This window comes from Lissotriton vulgaris, chromosome 10 (genome assembly GCF_964263255.1).
Source record: "Lissotriton vulgaris chromosome 10, aLisVul1.2, whole genome shotgun sequence".
In the NCBI taxonomy this organism is placed as follows: Eukaryota; Metazoa; Chordata; class Amphibia; order Caudata; family Salamandridae; genus Lissotriton; species Lissotriton vulgaris.
The window spans coordinates 170440163-170463119 of record NC_141698.1 but is presented as its reverse complement, the minus strand read 5'-3'; the positions used below and the strand labels follow the sequence as shown (position 1 = coordinate 170463119).

The 22957-nt window shown below is 46.2% G+C and overlaps 1 protein-coding gene across 1 annotated transcript in view; it reads left to right on the top strand.

Annotated features, from left to right (window-relative positions):
• Positions 1–22957, top strand: part of PDILT (protein disulfide isomerase like, testis expressed) — a 316066-nt gene that overhangs the window by 101834 nt on the left and 191275 nt on the right. The window contains exon 4 of the mRNA XM_086940802.1: positions 12863–13000. Within this exon, the coding sequence (XP_086796928.1) occupies positions 12863–13000 (138 nt within the window). The remainder of the gene's footprint in view (positions 1–12862; positions 13001–22957) is intronic.

Genomic DNA, 22957 nt, shown 5'->3' with positions numbered 1-22957 from the left:
GTCCCGAGAATTAGCGAAAGCGCCGTGGCAGATCCCGCTCGAGTCGTGACTCGCAATCAAGATCTAAGTCACGTCCGGACAAAGACTTGCAGGAGGCTCAGGAGGATGTGCCCGGAAAGTAGGGGGAACTGCCATTTGCATTAAACTTTGCTTGATAACATTGACCGGGGCGTTCTGGCTTTGGCTGGAGGCCACGCTTGCTCTGGGAGAGGGAGGGGACAACAGCCTAGTTCTACATGGGCTGTGATTCGGGGATCCATTGGAGGGGGTGCTCTCGTGCTCCCTGTTGGGGCCGAGACCACGCTCCGACCACGACAGGTACTTCCGTGTTTGGGAGGTGCGGGGTGGGGGGATGGGGGTGGGAGTTGATGGGGCTTGGGATTGTTCTGGTTCAAGGGGGGGGCTTGCGCGCAATTTGCTGCTTCCGTTCTGTTCTGGGTACTGCCACGGTTGCCCGCTGTGGGCTATGCATTACTCATAGTTCTTTCTACAAATGTTGTCGGATAGTGGGGGATCACGGCTAGGCCCCTGCGGGACACGCCTGTTGAGTTGGAATGTGAGAGGGATGCTAGACAAGGTGAAGAGGGGAGCTGTATTCGTCTGGGCAAAGAAAAGGGGCACCGATATTCTGTTGTTGCAAGAAACTCACCTGTTAGGCACCAAGGCGCTTTGCTTGCAGCGTAATGGTTTCACCCATGCCTTCCATTCGGGCTTCACGAGGGGGTCACGGGGAGTAGCCATTCTCATACATCGTAGGGTCCCCTTTAGTCATAGACGCACATGGGTGGATGCACAGGGCAGGTATGTGTTCGTACAAGGTGAGATTGGGGGTGAGGTGGTAGTCATTGGAAGTGTGTATGCGCCGCCCCCCCTGCAATGGGCTCTGGTGGAGAAGTTGATGTCCCTTTGGGTCGACATTCCCACTGCCCTGTCTGTGGTGGGGGGGGGGACTGGAACGACATCATGGACTTTTCGTGGGACAGATGGCGGAGCACTGCTGGCGCTGGTGGGGTGGAGGTGAGGGTAGAGCAGGCAATCCGGTTGAAGGCAATAGCCACGGGGTTGGACTGGGTTGACTCCTGGAGATACAAGCACGGGGCGCGCAGGGAATTCACGTACTTTTCCTCGGCACGAGACTCGTTCTTGCGGCTGGATTACATCTTTGTTCCACGGGTAATGGCCACTAAGGTTCTGTCAGCGGAGATTCTACCGCGGGCGCTGTCGGATCATTCTCCGGTCTATATGGTGTTGGACACCGGTCGTGCTAGGCAGCCGTTCAGGTGGCGTATGTCGCCTTGGCAATTAATGCAGGGCCCTTACCGTGCTCACATTACTTGCGAACTTGCACACTATCTGTCCACAAACGAGGGCACGGTGGAGTCCCCGGCGGTGCTATGGGAAGCCATGAAGCCCACGCTACGGGGAATTGATATCTCATGGTGCGTGGCGGCTCGTAAGGAAAAGTGTAAGGACCTTGTGCGGCGAGAGGCGGAATTAGAGGATCTAGAGCGCAGAGGACGGGGGAGGACGGCGGACAGGCGCGGCGTCAACTAGTGCTGGCGCAAAAACAATACACATTAGTGTTGTTGGATGAAGCCCGACAAACCTGGCTCGCTACCCGTAGCCGCATATATCAGTGGGGCGATAAATCGTGCAAGATGCTACATCGCATATGTCAGGGCATCATGCATGCCCAGCCATTGCCCCAAATAGTCGCCCTGGATGGGGAGCCGCTCTTAGAGCCTGATGAGATAGCTGGTAGCTTTGCCTCTTACTATGAGACCCTATATGCACCCCGGGAGTGCTTGGAGGCGGAGATGGTGCAGCGGTTCATAGATGACCTCCCTCCGAGGGCCGTCACGGATGAGGTTCGTGAGGTGTTGGACCGGCCATTGTCGGATGAAGAGCTGGCCACGGCTCTGGGCGAACTGAACCCGGGTAAGGCACCAGGTCCAAATGGGTTCCCGAGCGAATTCTTTAAACAATACGCGACGCAGCTGATCCCCCACTTCCGGACGGTCATTGAGGAGGCATGTGAGAGTGGTGCACTCCCCCCGGATTGGAGGCACGTGGAGGTAGTTGTTTTCCTGAAGCCGGGGCGGCCACCGGAGAGACATGAGTCCTACCGTCCGATTTCATTGCTTAACACCGAGGCCAAGGTTTTAGCAAAGGCCCTCGCCAATAGACTCAAGCCCCACATTACTGATTTGGTACACCCGGACCAAGCTGGCTTTATGCCACAACGCGCCACTCGACATAATATCAGGCGAGCCCAGGTCGCGATTTCGGCCTGGCGAGGGTTGGGGGAACGGGCTGCATTGCTGCTGGCAGACATGGATAGGGCGTTTGACTCCCTGAGCTGGACATATCTATTTGCTCTATTGGGGCGTCTGAATCTTGGGCCTCGATTTCTAGCATACGTGCGGCTCTTATACACGGACCTCACGGCTGCGGTGCGAGTAGGCGGAGGGATCTTCCGCTCCTTTAGTATCCACCGGGTGACGAGACAGGGTTGCCCTCTTTCCCCGTACTTATTCGCACTGGCGATTGAACCCCTTGCGGCGTGGGTACGGATTGACGCTCAACTGAAGGGATTTCAGTGGTCGACCGACGTGGCTGATAGGATAGCTATGTACGCGGATGACGTGCTGTTTTTCCTCACTGAGCGCTCGGGACCCCGCATTTTGCGAATACTACCAATCTTTGGCGAAACATCGGGCTTCTATATGAACTCTGGAAAGTCTACCCTCTGGACTTTGGGGGGTCCGCAGCCTGTAGGAGAATGGGCCAATGAGATTCGGGTGACCGCGGATGGAGTAAAGTACTTGGGAGTGTATCTCACAGAGGATGCTTCCGTGGCCCGGGAGCGTAATATTACCCCGGTGTGGGACCGCGTGCGGGAGGACCTAAAGGCTTGGGCCAGAATGCCGCTCTCCATACATGGTAGATCTGCCATCTTTAAGATGGTGGCGCTTCCTCGCCTGCTTTATCAATTGCAAAATCACCCAGTGTTGATCCCACAAAATTGGTTTCGGCACCTTAACACAGCGTTGAGTGGCTTTCTGTGGGAGGGGGGAGCTGTGCGAGTGGCATTGACTTGCTTTCGCTCCATATACACGGGTGGGCTGGCCACATCGGACGTCATGTCATACTACCAGGCGTCCCACCTCCTGGTTCTGAACGACTGATGGTACGCAGATAGGAGGGATCCCGCGTACATGGTGGAGCGAGCCCTGATGGGTACTGCCTCTTTACATATGCTCTTATATTCGGCACCCCTCAGGAGGTCCCTGCCGTCCATTACGCAGGTGGTCTTTCAGGTTTGGTGGCAGGCCCTGCGTAGGATGGGTTGGTGGAATGTCCTGACGTTGGAAACCCCGCTGTGGCGGAATGGTAGATTGCCTCAGCTCGCTGCCCTAGTGGGCTTTCGGGGGTGGGATGCAATTGGCATCTCCACTCTAGGCGATGTCATGTCAGGGTGTGTCCTCAAGTCCTTTGATACTCTGCGGGAGGAATTTGAGATGCCGCGTTCCCAATTCTATAAATATCTCCAATTCAGGCATGCACTTACTCCATATCTCCAGGTGGTGGAAGAGCTACCCGAATTTAGTCCCATCGAAGCCAAGATCTTTATGGGGGAATTACCAGACAAGAAGATATCCCGCATTTATCAAACCTTAGTGCGACATTGCTCCACAGACCTTGCGCAGCTTAAGACAGCGTGGGAGCAGGATGTTGGGGAGCTTGATGAGGAGGACTGGGTGGAGGCGCTAGAGGGTCCCAGGAGAGGGGCCATTTCCACGCGCCTGCGACTTATACAATTCCGATACCTCCATCGCACGTATTACACTAGGCAGCGCTTGTGGAGGACGGGCTTAATAGCCTCCCCAGATTGCCTCAGGTGTGCATCAGAAGTGGGTACGCTGCTACATACTGTGTGGGACTGTAGGGTCATAAGGAGGTTCTGGGATGGGGTATTCAGATGCTTGACTGAGGCCCTGGCTTGGGTGCTTCATAAAAATCCTAAGCTGGCCCTCCTCCATGTAATGGCTGATGTGGGGGGCAATCGATATAAGCGGCATCTTCTCTTGTTGGGGCTAACCCTGGCCAAACGGGACATAGCGAAATCTTGGAAGGCGCCCAAGCCCCATCACTTATAAACAAGGATAAGCTCTCGCAACTACATATGTGTTCATCTAAACAAGGTACAATGACCAAAAGTTAAAAAGAAGCGCAGAAGCAGGTTCTTTGGTGTAAATCTTCTTGTCACAGCAAGTTGTTTAATTTTCTCCAGACTTGAGAATAATACAATCGCCGACACGTGTTTCGTCGTGTGTGGTTGAGTCACACGACTCTTCAGGGCTGGTGATACAAAATAATGTAGGCAATTTGTTATCTAAACATGTTTCACTTGATGCTGCATATGGTGACAATTGTGCAACCGACATGCAGTTGTGACGTGCGTATGTATCGCACATGGTTGGTGAGATTTGGTGAAGAAACTTGCATACTCGGGCAAGTGATTGGCCTTATAGTGCTAATGTGCACGTGGTGAGTGAGATGGATTAAAAAGACCAATGTGTGGTCATGTGTCACTCGTACACAGTGGTCCTAGAAATTAGAGGGTATCCGTAGTGATGGTGAATAAGACGTGAGATGTCAGATATATTGACTCTACTTAGATGCGTGACGAGGTATTTGTGTGGCCTCATGGCGTGGTAGTGATGAGAGTGTCTATATAGGTTAAAGACCAGAGAGCACAATTCATGCAAAATTTTCTGTTCAATGGATTATAGGTATTACCTTCACTCCAATTCCAAAGTGTGGTTGGAGTAAGTCTGGGTCTCTAAAGGCTCACTTTCACGCTAAATAAGGTAAGGGTGAAAGAGAGAAGAAAAGGGAACTCATGAGGAGGCTTTCTAAAGGAAGCAATGCTTGCAGGACTAAGATGAGTCTCGGGCAGCAAAGAAAATCTTTCTCTTACCGATGGGTTTTCTGTATTCATAAGAAACAGTCGAAGCTGTTTGACAAAGTGGTCAGTTGCAGTGTATGGATAGAACTATTGTAACCCACTGGTAATTTCCATATGAAAATATAGCGCTATATGAGAAAATGAAAAAAAGGGGGGAAAAAACATGAGTTTCTGTTGTATAGCGCCATACAGTTAGTTTAAGCCAGTTTGCTAGTTGTAGATCTCTAGAAAAATGCTCGCCCAATCGCTCTTAAAAGATAAGGTATTGGAATTGCAAAGGATTACCTGTATCTCGCTATTCTGTAAGGCGGGTAGCCGGGAGGGGATTCTATATAGCGCCAAGATGAGGAAACGGGTCCGTGACCTCTGCGGTGGTGTGCTGGCGAGTAAATGTGAAAAAAATAGTCAAACAAATGTCCCAGGGACATGCGTTAGGAGAATCGTAACTCGCACGCTTGTTAACTAAGACGCGGGTCCGTGGTATGTCAGAAAACGGTGGAGAAACTAACACTCACCCGCTGTAGGCAATCCCTCCTCTGTTGTTTCCCGGCGGTCGTCTCTCGTGTACGAACACGTGACCCCGGGAGAGGAGGGATTATAATGAGAGTAGTAGACATAGAGGACGTACTTCAAGTGAAGTTTATGTCAGCGCCATTATTGAAAGGGGAAATCATATATGAAACGAAGGAAGTCTATGTCTGCTTTAATGGAAATACCCATCCGTGTCTATTGTTGAAAAACATGATCGTGATATAGAAAAAAGGAGTAAATGTAGTCCACTGTAATATCTATGAATCACACAATCCCGCTACTTGTCAATGCAACTCATTACTCGTTGCTCATGTGTGGGAAATAGGATCATAAGAATAATAAGGGATGTAGAGATCAAAATCCCTATGTCAGTCGTTCTGTAGACATAACATTGTCAAAAACGAAGAAGCAAGGATGCTGTGACGTTAGGCATGCGGGGCCAAGCCTGGGTGTGGCTGGATTACTCAGATGTGATGTGCATATTTGAAAGAAAGTGCAACAAATTGTGACTAAGTGAAAAAGAAGGGGACACATCATACCCCAGTACATCCGAATATGTTAAAATATAAACCAAGTATTAAAAAGCAATAGCGGGACTCAGAGTATGTACGTAAACAGTAAGGTTTGCGAATAGTAGACAAGTGTCCATATTGTCAATCTCAATAATTTTAACATTGACCTTGTAATGTGGTACAGTATACATAGTTGTCTTAATACATTAAAACATGAAAGTAGAATACATTTGACTCCCATAGAGAGGAAGTCTCTTCCGTTGTCATCTGTTATCAACACCTTAGAATTCAGAGTATTTATACACAAAATTAGTCAGTTTGCACCAAGGATCCCCCCGGTAAGATTCTAGTCTCCAAGGAAATATTGGAGCTCAGAATCGTAGTTAAGCCCATGTTCTACGCTACGTAAGCGCATGATCCAAGTGGCCTCCCTACGTCTGAGCATTAGTTCACGATTGCCCCCTCTGATATTGAGGGGAATTAAATCGATCCCAAAAACACGTACTTTGATGTCGTCCTCATTGGGTTGGCACTCTGCGACATGAAGGGCTACCGGGTATCTGGGGTCCCTTCTCTGTATAGCTCTCATGTGTTCAGCTATCCTCTCTTTAAGAGTTCTAATGGTACTCCCTACATACATTTTGCCGCATAGGCACTCGATGATGTATACTACAAACTTGCTAAGGCAAGTGATGTTATGTTTAATCTGATAGACCATTCCATCATGTCCTGCAAAGTTTTTTGTGCCGTGTTTGCACCATATACACATAGAACAGAATCCACATTTGTGGAAACCAATGCCTCGTGTTGAGAGCCAGTTCTGTGCTGTGGTATTGGTGGGAACGGTAGGACTCAATTTGTTTCTCAAAGTGAAGCCTTTCTTGTAGGTGATGGAGGGTCTCTCTGGAATGAAATCTTTCAGTGTGGGGTCCTCTAGTAGAATTTTCCAATGTTTATTCAGACTCTTTTTGGTGAGTTGGTTTAGGGCATTAAATTCAGTTATGAATCTGACATGTTGGATAGGGGATTTCATTTCAGTACGTGTTTTCAGACAATCAGGTCTTGCAATGGCTCTTGTTTTCGACTCCGCTCTTTTGAGGGAAGTATTAGAATAACCTCTATTCTGAAACCTGTTCTTCATGTTAGTGATACAGTTATCAAGTTCACTGGCTTCACTACAGTTTCGTTTGGCCCTGAGAAATTCCCCGTAGGGGATTGAACGTATTTGATGTTCAGGATGAAAACTAGAAGCATGTAAAATGGAATTGCATGCGGTGGGTTTTCTAAAAAGTTTTGAGTGTAAGTTATCATCTTTAACATAAAATTCCAGGTCTAGGAACTCAATTTTGGTCAAGCTGCTCTTCACGCACTACACAACGATACTCCTGCTCCTCACACACTTTGTAATGTCTTAACCCAGGCAGCGCGCCCTTTGGTCCTAATTTTCTAAAAACCCCTTTGCACAGTTTCCCCATCACTTATAGCTTGGAAGAATGGGATGGACTTTTGTATGGGTCTGGAACAACCAATATATGTGGCCAGGGGCTGTCCTCAAAAACACTACAAGATCTGGAAGAGGTGGGCGGACTATCGGGGCCTGGAATTGGAACCACCACCTGAGGAAGATGTATTTCAGCTCTCCTGACAGCCCGATAGCATGAGCTACATGCGGACATTGTGGCACGTTTGGCAGGAGCTTCATGTCTTAAGTACAATACGGGCGAATCAAGCAGCGGCGCGCGCGGGGGGGGGGGGGGTGGGGGGGTTGTGGGGGGCTGGGGGGGTGGGGGGCGGTGGGGACTGTGATCCTGTTTTTCTGTTAACAACTGTTTGACCTCATATGAAACTAATTGCATGTAATAGTGCTTTATAATTTGCTTCCGGTGATTGTCTCTGGTGTTCAGAGCATTACTTGATATATATTTCATGCAATCAATAAAATCTGTTTTCAAAAAAAAAATTCCAGAGAGATAAAATTCTTTACATCAATAACTGAATTGGAGCCACATAGTAATGTAAAGATCTTCAATGTTCCAAAAAGACATACAATTTTATAATAATCAGTTTAAAACAACGTACATTAAAACCATTAATTTTATGGGAGCACTTACTCATAACGTTTTCTGATAGCCAAAGAGACTTTTATGTTGTTGGCTACCGCAGTACAAATCTCAGTGGCAGCCAGTGAGTGCAAAAAGTTAAAACCATCAATATATGTGCAAGGGCAGATTTTCCTTAGAAATGGAAAAAAAAAAGATTTCTCCTCACAGTTTTATATAAAGTGCAGAATACAATAAAGTGCATACAGCTTTGTTTCATAAACGTGAAAATGCCACTAAAAAGTGCACGGTGCGGAATCTAGTTAAATACAATCTAGTCTGCAAATCAGTAGTAAAAGTTAAATAGTATTGCAGCAGGACAGGGGACCTCTGTAGTTGGTTAATCTCGTCTTGTTCAAGATAGCACGAGTTGGCCCTAGAAAAGAGCGACCCTTTAATAATAGCTTTAGCATTTGGTGGTATATTTTCCAAATTATCATAAAATTGCCCCAGTCCTATCTCATGGTAAGTGTCCCTCACAAAACGAAGCCATGGTATTTTTAAGACATTGGCCATGTTTTGGCAATCTGTAATTACTTCATGTGAGAACATTTATTCTTCGGAGAGCCCAATTTTGTCCATAGAATCAAGGGAGCACTGGCTATGCGATCCTCTACAAACTCTAGACCCAGTTCTTTGTGACATAGGCATTTGGAAGCGCTATTCTGGGTCATCAATAACTTTTTGGTAAAGTTATTTCCCAATATTTGAAGATGGTGACTTTTGTGATGTCCATACAACCCTGCCCCAAATGTTGCAATAGAAAGACATTTTGCGTTTTATAGAGTAATTAATTCCCTCACTGGCTTGTGGCTCCATTTGTGTGCAAAACTAAATAACCCATCCACGGCCCTTTTTGGAAGATGGGCTGTTACTGTGACAAGTGGTTCCCAGTTCAGCTAGTTCTTATATAAATTCCTCAAGTACATGAAGTTGTCTACTTTTTCTATACTCTTGTCCCTCACGACAAAGTTTTTAGATCTTGTAGTCTTAGGACCACATACCACAATGTATGATTTAGTAAAATCCACTTTTAGGTTGAGTGAGGACATAAAATCAGTAAAAGTATTGAGGGATTTCTGAAAGCTATTAGCTGTCGTTGCCATTAATACTGTGTTGTCTGCATAAGCTAGTAAGGGAACAGATTTACTACCAATTTTAGGAAAATCAAACTCCCTACCAAATAAATGGGCCTCCAAACCATTAGTATATATTAAAAACAAGTAGAGGGCTAAAATGCACCCTTTCTGGTCACCCTCTGTTGTGGAAATCAGCTCAGTTTTTCCCCTTGGGTGCCATATCTTATGGCGACTGAGGTGTAAAGTTGTAACCTCCGAAGGAGGGATACCAATGCTTCGTCTACGTCCATGCCTTCCATCATAGCCCACAATTAGTCCCGATTAACTGTATCAAAGGCACTGGACAAATCCATGAAGGCCAGGTGGATTGAACCCTTCCTGGCCTTCACACATTTATTAATATTTAAGGACAGATTAAGGCATTGCTCGGTCATGCCTAATCCCTTGCTGAAGCCATATTGTGTTTTAGACATGACCCCTACAGTGCCCAGGTCTCCAAATGGGCAAGGAGAACTCTGCCTAACACCTTAACTGTGGCATCAATGAGTGAAATTGGCCTGTAACATGCCGGGTCACTTCTATTGCCCTTTTTAAAAACAGGGACCACAAGTGCCTCCTTCTAGGACGCAGGCATGGGGCCAATGATAGCTGCCTTAAAAACATTCATCCACAGTGGTGCCCACAGGTTAGGATTGCATTTAAAAAGCAAAAAGATCAAAAGGTCAAGGTGCCTTTTAAGCAGATCCCCTGTGCTAACTCCTACTCAATCTTGATACTGTTGGAGATAGACTGAGTTGAGTGGCTGCGGGTAAATCTACAGGCCTATCCAGCGTAAACATTTCTACCCTCTTGCCCATCGGGTAAAAAAATACCCGTAAAATGATTCACCCAAGCACCTGACAAGATTAGTGAGTCCATTTGCCTCACCTCGTCAGTAAAAAATGGGCGGTTGTCGATAACTTCCCATCATTTTCTTGGGTCTTTTAAAGCTCCTACCCTCTCCAGATCTTCCCATGCTAGGCTTCTCACTTCAGCTTTTCTTTTCTCAATCACAAGTTTATATTTGTGCTTTGCAGCTTTAACTAAGTCTCTATTGCGCAGGGCAATATGGAGTGCCCTTTTTAATTCTTTATGAGCTCTGGTACATTCTGAGTTAAACCATCAGGCCTCCTGGGGTTCCCTATATTGAATGCTCCTGGTCAGCCGTTTCGCTGCATAAGAACACAGTAAGCCAAACTCCAGGACAACATCCCCACGGGAAGAGTCTAAATGCAAACACACCATAATTGAGTGGTAATTTCCTCTAATGGTATCTTCCTCAAACTTTGGTGGGTTAATCTTGCCACACACTCCCATGTTCGAGTGGTAATGGGTCGGGCGTTCATCGCCCTCTCTCGTCTGGGTCTTTACATTGAGGGAGGTGATGAGGGTTTATGATCGCTTGCACAATTGGGTTCCACCATAAAATCGTAAACAAGCGTGCTAAAATTCCGTGATATAGTATGAAATCAATAAAGCTGGCCCTGCCACAGCCAGGCATATTGGATACTGCAATAGAGGATCACTATCCTAGCTAATCATGGAATCTAACAGCCTGATTCATCAAGCTGAATAGCGCTCGCAAAGGGCCAGATTCTGAGAATCTGGCCCTTTGCGAGTGCGATTTTTGCATTTGGGATTCATCATCCCAAATGCAAAAATCGGTAATAGCGATATCGCAAATTTGCGATGAATTACATTTAAGGAATCTCTATTTGAGAGTCCTTAAATGCAATTCATCATCCATTTTCAAATTGCGAAATCGCAATTTGGGGCCGCTATTTACCTCGAGGTCAAACCTCGTGGTGAATAGCGAAAACTCAGAAAAATGCTTTTAAAAGCATTTTTCTGAGTTGCATGTTGCACACACACATGTCCTTTGGACATGTGTGTGCGCAACCCCTGTTTATATTAGCATTTAAGGGGTGCTACAGGGTGTCCTCTGGACACCCCTGGCACCCTTTAAATCGCTATCTTATTTGCGATTAGCTAATTGCTAATCGCAAATAAGGAATACTCCCCATTCATTCATATGGGCCTTTTGGCCCATAGGAATGAATGGGGAGTTATTCCTTATTTGCGAATAGCAATTTGCTAATCGCAAATAAGGAATAAGTAGGAATCGCATTTTTTTTGGCTATTCCTACATGAATCCCGTTTTGCAAGCCTGTAATAGCGATTCCTTATGAATCGCTATTAGAGACTCGCAAAACGGGTCTTTCATGAATCAGGCTGTAAGTCATTCCCTATAACGATGGAATGTAAGGCTTCACCCTGGTGTAAATAAATAAAATATGCCTTGGGCTGTTGCTGACCCTCAGAACCTAACAGCCCGCACACGCATTGAGAACTATAGCATACTGATTCATTATTTGGGAAGGACGGCCAAAACACACCCCTTCCAAATACCCAATCGCAAATGCAAATTGCGATTCGGTCACAAGTCACCAAATCTCATTTTGCACATCAGAAAAGCATTTTTCCAGTCACAAACATCTGGCCCTAAGTGATTTACCAGTTAAGGCTGTGGAGTTAAGCTGGTGAAAGTGCAAAGAGCTGAGGTTCCCACTTTTAGCCTTAGCAACCATTGTCTCCAACTGACAATACTATTGCTGCCTCAGTTGTCTCTTTTTTAAAATTCTTTTATTCGAGGTTAGTGTTCCAATCTTTTGCCATTCCTACTCTCTGAAGAGATCGATGAAGGGTATTGCTTATGTTTGAACTTGCACGCTGGAATTGTTGCCATTTCTTTCCAAGGGTAGCTTTAAGGGATCCAACTTCAGAGAAACGCAGGCGAAGACAGTAACTTATGAATTGCAAATTCAAAATATGACCCAAATTTAGGAGCACAAATTTGAGTCTAGTTGACTAACGGGGCAGGAATCTGAAAGGCTGAATACGAAACTTCGAGGGACACTGAAGCCCTCATTACAAGTTTGTCAGAATAGGGCGGGGTATTTACCAGATGTGGGAAATCCCATTACCACAGTGTGGTAAATTCCTCATGTTCCAAGTTTTCAAAAGGAAAGCAAGGTAAAACATGCAGAATCTGTATTTTACACTCCATATTCCACATGTTTTTACTTTTTTATGCATCCCCTCCCCATAAATGTTGGTAGTTTTGACCGATTCCTCGAAATGTAGCCCTTAACTCATTATCGGGGCCTCTGTGTTGTTTCTGGGCCCACGTGCACTTTATCGCCGAAAGTGAGCGTGCCACATGTCACACTTGGAATTAATTTGGTCTTGACAACATGTAAAACAGTAGATGCTGTTGGGCTACATAGTTTAAGATGCTGAGGCCCTAATTGAAACTGAAAGTGGTGCGCTCACCCTATTTGTGAGTGTTTTAACAATACAAACCATTTTCTCTGTTCCTTACTATAGAAGGTTGAGGTCATCCTATATGAGTAACTTGAAAATAATTCCACGAAAACTACATACCAATTTTTTTTCAAAAATCACATAATTCAATAGGTGTAGTAAAAATAAAAAATAAATCACTGCACACATTTTTTAACCTCTGAGATGTGAATCAAATATGTAACTAAGCCATGTATCCTTAAAGTGACAGTTTTGAAAATATTATAGAAATTTGGTTGGACTGAACAGGTCTACTCTTTTGGGCAGGAACTTCATGGCGGGATGGCAGACATTTTCTATGAAGCTGCTAAGGATGTTCCTGAGCTTGCTTTTGGAGTGGTGAACAGCGAGGACATATCTGCCTACTTCGGCGTTACCAAAAATGCAGTCACTGTATTCCATAAGGTATGTACAACTTTTATCAGCATTGTGTTTGGGTTTCATCGTCTTACCGCCAGATGGCGCTGTTTGGACACACTCTGAAACCTTTTTTTCTTGCTTCCCGAATGCTCTCAAACCTACAGAATGCCTCTCTATTCTTGCACATGCTTTCTGTCATGTTGTGTAACCAAGCACACTGCATGTTCCATGCCGCTGTTACGAAAAGCATTTTAGTGCCACTATGCTTTGCCTTTAACTATGAGCTAAATAAACTAGAGGAAAGATCTTCACTATGGGCCCGATTCACAGAACTAACTTAAGACAAAATCCTAAATTTACTACTTTTGGTATTCACAGAAGTTAGGATTTTGTCTTAAGTTTGTCTTAAGACAGACTTAAGACAGACTTAAGTTAGGATTTTGTCTTAAGTCTGTCTTAAGACAAATTTAAGACAAACTTAAGACAAAATCCTAACTTCTGTGAATACCAAAAGTAGTACGTTTAGGATTTTGTCTTAAGTTAGTTCTGTAAATCGGGCCCTAGGCTCTGTTGCTCTGGGTTTGATTGTGTGTTGCCAGTGCTTCTTTGACTTGCCTTACTAAAGGTTGTCCGCCATATCAACTCAGTTCTAGCAGCAGGTGCTATCCTGGCATTCCACTTTGGTTCCCCCAACACTCATCTTGCTACCCGTAGCCTCACGGGCCATGAAGACACAACAGGAAGACAAAGTAAACAGGTTTTTTTAAGCACCCTCAAAACCAGACTTATTTTCTGTAGTTTCTGGGCAGCAGATAGAACACTCTTCAGGAACCAGTGGTGGGACAAGTGATCAATCTTATGATGCCCTTGGGGAAGTGATGTGTGACACCCAATATCCCTCATTTTTGGCTCAACTTCATTGTGAGAAATTGGGTTAATGGTTGAGGTTGGGGAAGCAACTTAGAGGCAATGTGTAAAGTATTTATGCAGCGCTTCAAACAGCAATAAGGTAATAAAGTGAAAACACAATCCAATAAAAATCCTACATACTTTTGAAAAATAGAGTACAGTTTAATCAATGAAACAAGCCCAACATGACAAAAATGCAATCAGCAGAATCGGAGATATGCAATTTTAAATGTTTAGCTGAAAAATAGTGCGAAATATCCGCTTCATCAGTGCCAACTGTGTAATCTGGTGGCGTCGGCCCGGGACAAAGTCACAAGTTCAGGCTGATCGCAATGGTGGGCGGGCCAGCTACAGGGACCCAGTTAGGCCCACTGAACAAGAGTACCTTGAATACTGGTTGCGGAGCTTCGCGAGGTCCCGCGTCTGGGATATACTGTGCAGCCAAGGTAATACATCGGTTCTGAGAAGCTGCGATGTGAGGTCCTGCATCATCATTGAGGATTCTGTAGATGAGGGCTTGCGATGTGAAGTCTGGCATTGAGGATGTATCATGAGGCTGACGTCGACGAGAAAATTGTGATTCAAGGGCATATGTCAGTGAGCTTTGCACAGCAGCAGTTCCGATGCAGGCTTCGGAGTCGAGTCCTTGTGCACGGAGAACACTTGCAGCAGAGTTGATATGTCAGTTCTGCTCGGGATTGCACCACGCAGCAGAGGAGATGAATTAGTTCTGCTGGACCCACAGATAGGCTTGCAGAGCATCTTCAGACCCACTTTCAAAGGTAAAGGAGTGGGATGGCTCCACTTGGTAGGGTAGGGCTCACAGATGGCAAGGCCAAGGTACCAGGTTCAAGGTTATTAGAGACTTCTGTCCCTTATGCTCTAGTCAGGAAGCCAGTCAACTAGCCACTTTGAAGTCCTGTGTTCAACAGATGCAGGTCCAGTACGTCTTACTCAGGCAAGAGGGCAGCAGGTCAGCAGAGCAGAACAGTAGCCCATCAGGGCAGCAGTTCAGCAGATTGACATTCCTTTCAGCAGCACAGTTATCTTTCTTCCTGGTGGAGATTCCACAGGTTGAGAAGTGTACTGAGGACTAATAGTCATACCTGGTCCTTCCTTTGAAGTGAGAGAAGCTTCTAGAGGTTTCATATTTGAAGTCCACAGGCTTCCTGCCTTCATTGTAATGGATCCAGACTAATTCCAAGGGGTATACAGCCCTTGTATACAGTCCTTTGTGTTGAGGCAGGACACAGCCTATTCAAGAGTAAGTAAGGCTGTGTCCAGCTCTGCCGTCCCATTTGCCAGTGATTACCCATTCAGGCACTCGAAAGCTCTCTATTGTGTGTGGCTGTCTAGGAGGAATACACAAAGTCCATCTGTCAGTTAAACTCTGTCATGTGACCCAGAGACAGGCTGCAAGGACTAAATGGCTAAAGCAGGAAAATGCCAACTTTTTAAAAGGGGCAATTTCAAAATTGTAAATGACAATGCCAAAGACATCAAACATGAACTGGTTACCTGCTCCCATCTGGAAATCTAACAAGGTAACTCCAATGTTATCCTATATGAGAGGACTGCCTTCCAGTAGTGAAAATAGCAGGACATGTAAAACTAAAAAGTACATGCCCAACCAACTTTTTAGATACACTGCATCCTACCCTCCAGGCTGTCCAGGGCCTACCCAGGGGTGACATATGTATCACATAGGAAGGTTTGGGTCTGGCATTTCTTTTGCCAGTCGAAATTGCAGTTTAAAACTGCACACATAGGATGTAATGGAAGACCTGAGACAGGCTTAAAGGGCTACTTAAAATGGTGGCAGAATCAGTGTTGCAGGCCCACTGGTAGCTTTAAGCACAGGTAGAACTACGTTAATAAGGGCTCACATGTAAATGAAATATGCAAATTGAGCATAAACCAATTCTATCATGTTTTTAGGAGGGAGCATGCACGCTTTAGCGTTGATTAACATTGGTAAAGTATGCAGAGTCCTAAAACCAGCAAAACAAAATCAGCCAAAAGGGAGGATTGAATGCAAAGAGTTAGAGATTAGATTAGATTATTTATTTATTGCATGATTAATGAAAATCTTTGCAATTACTCTTTGTAAAAGAAACTAGAAGAGATACACAATTAAAAATGTTACAAAAAAAACCAGTTAAAAACAATAAGAGAAAGTTAAGAATATGGATAAAATATCGAAATAAGCTGATACAATACGTTGAATTTGTATAAAAAGAAGAGAAAAAAGGGCCTTCAACATTTGAGTCTTTGTTTGCTAAAAAAGAGAAATCTTTAAAATGCAAAAATGGATGGTTCTTAAGTTCAGGTTCAATCTCTGGCCTCTGAGTTCTGGGCCATGGATCTTTGGCAGTAAAGGGTTTCTTAAAGTGCCAAAACAGATCTTTTTGAGCCAAGTTCAATCGCTGGCCTCTAAGCTTTGAAGCGTGTTGACTGATTTCATGAAACACACTAGTCTACAGGCTAATTGGATATCTTCTTCCTTGAAGCTGATCAACGGGGCTTGTCTGCGAGTTCGCACGCCGTGTTGATTCCAGAGGTGAGTTAGTTGGCCCCTTCGGGTACTGTCTAGGGCTTTACAGCTGCATAACAAGTGTAAAACATCCTCCTTTGGATTGTCACAAAGCCTGCATTTGAGATTAAAATCCAGGCGTTTCCATGGGGGAAGATGTACTTTTGACGGGATTACCCCCATCCTTAGCCGCAGGAACTCTTCCTTCACCTTCCTTGAGAAGCTGGTACTGAGGTATGGCTGAGGTGAGGCGCTAGTGTAGCCTTGGATTACGAACCACCAGTGTGATCTCCTAGTTAAAGCCGCTTTGTCTTCTTTCATAGAGAGAATTTTCACTGACTTGTTGACCAGGCGTTTGAAGCATTTTTGTGAACAGCCCGAGTCCCAGAGGTCTTTTAATACAAGGGTTTTTATGGCTGCTTGGAGATACACCATTGCGGGGGCTCCCTTGTTTAACTCCAGCTCTTTCCAAAGGTTGGCGTTCAGGGAGTCTGTTACATCGTTCTTTACTTTGTACCAGCATTTTGCATACGCCCCTTTGCGCGCAATTTGCTGCTTCTGTAAACCAAACTCCAGCCTTAACTGTGCTGGGGAGGTGTACGGAGGGAGTGAGAAAAGTATTCAAAGTGTTTTGCTGATCACGTTATCTAAAATGTCTTCATCTCTCCCTCTCATACATTCGCTGCCGTATGTTATTGATAACAGTTTTGCGCGAAATATGTCCAACAAGGGGATTAAGTTTGGGCCCGCTATTTTTTTCTTGATATTTTTTAAGGCGATGGCTAGTGAAGTCCCTCTATTTTTTATTGTTGCTGCATGTCGGTGGAAAGAGCCGTTGGAATCAAAGGTTATCCCCAAGTATTTATATTCGTTAACTGTTTCAATTTTGTAGTCGTGCAGAGACCATTGAAATGTTGGCTTTTTTGGTTTTTGATTAAAGACCATCGCCTTTGTTTTTTCCATATTTATGGTCAGGCCGTTTCTTTCAGAAAATGTGCTAGTTGTGTTGATGAGTTAGAGGAAAACCATGCCAAGGCTGCCAGGTCTTACACTTATGATGAACGTGGGGAAGTATTGTGTCACATCCCATTTCTCTCCATTTTGGTCACCCCTATGGTGTCATTGAGTAAGTGCTGTCTCACATCCAGTATTCCCCCATTTTTGGTCAACCTTTTAATGCCCTAGGAGGGTTTTGCGTCACATCCAATATCCCTTCATTTTGGTGAATCTACATCTCCACTTCTACCTCTTGCTCATATCTCTTTCTTTATTGAACCATCTTCAGTTTGTCATTCTCTTGACTTTCACTTCACATCTGCAGATCCCAACTTGCTTCTTTCTAGTCTTGTGCCTCAACCTGCACCTTCCCCATGAATTCTGTTTGTTTTGCTTACTTCCCTGTTTTCCCTGCTGCTCTTGCATCCAATCTCCCAGTATTTCAGATAACCCTATTGCCTTTGCCCCTATTTTTCTATTCTAGTGCTTGCAGTAATCTATTTCCCTTTGAGTTCATGCCTTACATTTAGTATTGTATAACTACTCCCGGTAATGTTGCCCCTATCCTTCCTGAGTTAGCATTCCCTTGCTCCACTTACTCTTTTTCCTTGATGTTGCTATATATTGTCATTTAAGGTGTCACCATGTATGCATGTACTTTAATTTGGCTACGCCTTCTTTTCTCCGTGGATGATGAGCTTCTCTAGTCTTCTTTTCTCCGTGGATGATGAGCTTCTCTAGTGATCTTGAACATGGTGTATTTCCATGTGCTCATAGTTGCCTGCATCTCAGCCAGTTTTCCTTAGTATAACAGTCCATGGTTTCTTTTAAGACCCCCTGGGCTAGATTTTCGAGGGCCTTTGGGATTCAATGTGCACTGGCACTTTTTATGCATCTGTGCTCCAAAACTGTCCGCCTGGATTCTGCATTATCAATAATTCTTTCTACTCTGGCTTTCTGTCTTAGAAATTATTGAGTGGACTTTATGAACACTTAGGTGTCTAGTATGATGTTGGGCAGATCGCCACCACCCGCATAACAGTGGAGCTCCGCCCGACATCTTCCCCCGCCCGCCTCCCATTCCCCCGGCCATATTAAGATGGCGGGGGTACTGCGGCAGCTGGGAAGCCCGTCCGCCGCTTTTCCCCCGGTCAATTAGTCGACCGGGCGGAAAAGAGTTGTATATGGTGGTGGTGTCTGCTAGACACCGCTATCCATATTAAAATGGCAGGGGATTCCTAAGTTGGGGGCCCATTGTGGGCCCCCAGGATGTTGCAGGGTATAGGGGCACATGGGGGTACCTATGGTACCCCCCTGTATTTGCATGGATGACGGCAGGCACAGCACAGTGCCTCCCACGTTGTGCATGCAACTGCACAAAAGTACCCTTTTTGTATTGCGGCAGGTGCTGTTGACAGGACCGCCCACCGCAATGCAAAAAATGTGGAATGCGCCCGCCAGTGTGGCGGGTGCATCCTAATAGCACATGCAGGACCGCTGCACACATAGCGGGCGGTCCCATTTCCCGGGGCGATGGCGGGTGGACAAAGTCTGCCCGCCATCATAATAGACCCCGAAGTAACAGTTTGATTCCTGAGTGTAGCCTCTCAAGTCTGGCCTTCTTGACACATTGCCATTGTCAGAGTTGTGCAAACATCTGTCAAATAATGTGCTGCTATCATATTATTTACATAAAGGGGTAAACAAACTCTTGCCCACTAAACTACAACTGCACCCTGTCAGTTGTGAGGGTTGGGTTAAATCTCCTGAGTGAAATGATACCGTGTTCAAAGGACCACTCACTGACATTTTAAGTGGGCAGTTAGCATAAAGCCATCTACTCCAAAACTGTCCAGAGAAGAAGCTTTGTTTCCTTAATCCTCTATTGACCTGTATTGTTTCTTCTAACTTCAGTAATCTGGTGGATCCATGTAATATTTTAGACATTAATTTGCCTCATAGAAGAATTCATTAATGGGTGATGGAATTAGAGTGCCATTATCCAGCTAAAATGTCTAGCAGATTTGTATATAAATGCAGAGACAAGTTTAGGCCTAACATTAGCCCATAAAGTGACAGGTGATCACTCACAGAGCCAATGTATCAGTAGGGGATGTTATGTCTCAGAGGCCCTAAAGGCAGCTTTATAATACATTTGGTCTACATTCAGGGTATCAGATACATAGTGTCTCTGGGCTACAACTCCAAGGGCAGTCACAAGCAGAGAGAAGCTGGCCCCCAAGCCTGGTGTAGGAAACCACAGTTCAATGTTGCAAGTAATGTTATTTTGCAGAGAACTCCAATGACATTGCAAATTGTTTCCATATTCACACCACCCACCATACATTCATGGGTAACGAAGGGATCACAGTTATGGAAGAAGGCATGTGTTCCATCAAGAAGATCAGTTGACAGATGTGGGGGGGAAAATACCTATGCCCATTGACTCTTTTTTGCAGACATCATTGATTGTCAGTCTCTCCACAGCCTGTTGACGGCACAGTAGTCACACTGCAATGCAAGTGGGGTATGCTATGCGGTAATCTCTAATGCTGCAGAGCCTAGGACTCTACTGGGATAAGCAGCATAAGCATTACAGACATTCCTAGGGGTCTTGTGATATCATTCAAGTGGCCAGAAAAAACTCACGGGTAGGGTCTCAATGCAACTTTTAACCCAACAATGGAAAAGTGAGACACCTTCTGTTGCCTTGAGTTGATTCATGTTGACTTGAGCGTGTTTGATGATCTGGTAACGTGAGCCAAGTAACATGGTCTATAAAGCAACTTCAGATTTGTGAAACTGTTTAGGAAGGTGCTAAGTATGCAATACTCACCCAAGCAAGCCGTGAGAGGAACGATCACCGGAGTCCACCTGTGGGGGCCATAGCGCGTTCCAGAAGCGCTACGCCATAACAGCACCGACCTTCTGCCTGCTCCTAGTAGGGGAGCCGATACACCTTGAGAGACGCGAGGCCCAGGACTACAACCCCCAGCTGGCCCCGCGTGACGCGCTGCTAGTGACGCGCTGCTAGTGACGCGCGCGTCGAGCGACAGAGGCCCATTTAATCAGCCCGGCCCTCCCGCAGCGTGGGAGGCAAAACTTACCGAAGCGAGCTGTGAGGAAAACGGCCACCGGAGTCCACCTGTGGGGGCCATAGCGCGTTCCAGAAGGGCTACGCCATACCAGCCCCGACCTTCTGCCTGCTCCTAGTGGGGGAGCCACTACACCTTGAGAGACGCGAGGCCCAGGACCACAACCCCCAGCCGGCCCGCGTGACGCCCTGCTAGTGACGCGCGCGTCGAGCAACAGAGGCCCATTTAACGGGCTCGCCCCTCCCGCAGCGCGGGAGGCAAAACTCACCGAAGCGAGCCGTGAGGGGAACGGCCACCGGAGTCCACCTGTGGGGGCCATAACGCGTTCCAGAAGCGCTACGCCATACCAGCCCCGACCTTCTGCCTTCTCCTAGTCGGGGAACTGATACACCTTGAGAGACGCGAGGCCTAGGACTACAACCCCCAGCGGGCCCCTCGTGACACGCAGCTAGTGACGCGCATGTCGAGCGACAGAGGCCCATTTAACCGGCCCGGCCCTACTGCAGCGCAGGACGCGCGCGGGCGCTGCCCGGGCGACGCCCGGGCCAAGGGCGGGCCCATCCCGCGCCCGTCCGCAACAGGAGGAGACAGGGCACAGCAACTTCCCTTGGTCCCCCCACAAGAAAAAGCCCTATGCAAAAGAACTGTATCTAGAAGACACACATGGACAGAAAGTAATTTTACTCCCATTGGGAGTGTGGAACTTATTCACAGTGTATCATTCCTTGCTCAATCAGCGTTAGTGAACTTCAGAGCGGCAAGGTGACACAGCTTTGTGTGGGGTGTTTACTGGGTCCAACAAGCTTAGGCCACTACTGCGTGTGTTAGGCTGTGTCTCCAGTGCTATTTTGGAAAAAGAGCAGTCTATAGTAACCAGGTTAAGGTGTGGTCTCTTTAGTAAATTGCTATTAGGCAACCCTTATGGGGAAATATACGGGCACTACTAAGAAAAATGTAGCTAGGGGTCAGTCAGCTGTAGCAACACCTCCACCAGTGACCTTAATTGACAAAATGTTGCAAAGGGCCCTGGGTGTTGTTACCTCAGAAATACAACAGACCGAAAGGCGGCTTTCCATTACCCCGGAGCACCTGGCACACCCCCATCACCTGCAGTTGACATAGTACCAGCCTTATTACATATGGACCCCATTGTAAATGTAATATCACCGGCCAATAAGGGTATGACTACATGGAAAAAGGGAAGTATAAATTAGCAGCTAGGAAAGTAACCACAAACAAGAAGGCAAATATGAGGTGTGATCAGGGAGGAGAAGGTTCTAGCGCCCGGGAGTCTGGAGCAGATTCCATCTTTAGTGTGACTTCCGCCCCATTATATCCAGACTGGGCCCAGTCTCTGATTGCGAATCTCCTGATACAACTGGGCGCTTTAATTAAACAAGAGGCCGCCCGCTAGTTGACCAAGTGAGACTCCTGACAGATAGGGTAATAGCGAGGCAGACACACTCTAATCCGCTTGATAAAATCAATGACCCAAGAGGAGTGAATCCACCCAAAGGAGCTAGTATATGCCCTGGGGAAGCCATGACTAATCCACCGAGCACTAGCAGACTAATGCCTAGCAATAATCTAGCCTCTATCCAAGACGCCAAATAATCCCTGCCCACTCAATCTGAGTATGCCCAGCACAATAATAGCCAACAGGCAGTAGTACCAGGTGAGATAGGAAGTAGCCAGCTGTTGGACTGTACCCCTCCCGACCCCGTAAGTGCAGGGGCGAAACAGAACGCAAATAACATTGATACAAAGGGCAGGGGTAATGTTGCATTGCCAACTATAGATCTTCCCCACAATCACTACCTTTTGTAGTAGTCTTAACTGGGGTTCCACCTCTAAAGGCACACCAGAAAGAGTCACAGCTGGACCTTAGAAACAAGAGCTTGTTTTGGTTGGCAACACACAGGCACTTCCCTTATGAGAAGGCAGGGGATATTCTGATGGCAAGAAGGGTAGAATGGGTGGGACCCAATAGGAAAACCTCCAGGGGGGACTGCGTGATCATTAACTTTAAAACACCCCTGACTGTAAGCTTTTTAATGAACCAAAGAAACCCACCCAATGGATCCGACAACAGAATGAGAATGCTCCCCCTTGATTACTTCTATTACAATCACTTGGACCAGAAGCAATCTAGGACGCTCACAGGTGCTAATAGCCAGTGGGTGGAGGGACACCAGTTGACACGTAACCACTTCCATAATAGGTTTCCATTGTATAATCTGCAAGTTAGCAACCGATACGGCCCTTTAGAAGAAGTGGATTGACCATTATACACAAAAGCCACCTGTTGTGGCAAGATTCACAAGGGTGGTCAGAAAGGGGATGCAATGGTAAGCTCAGGGAACCGACAGGGGCTATTCATGGCTGTTGCAAAACCTGGATCGGATATACCTCTGGGGATAAAGCCTGGTGAGGGGGCAAGGGCATCTTCCTCTGCCTTAACTTCATTCA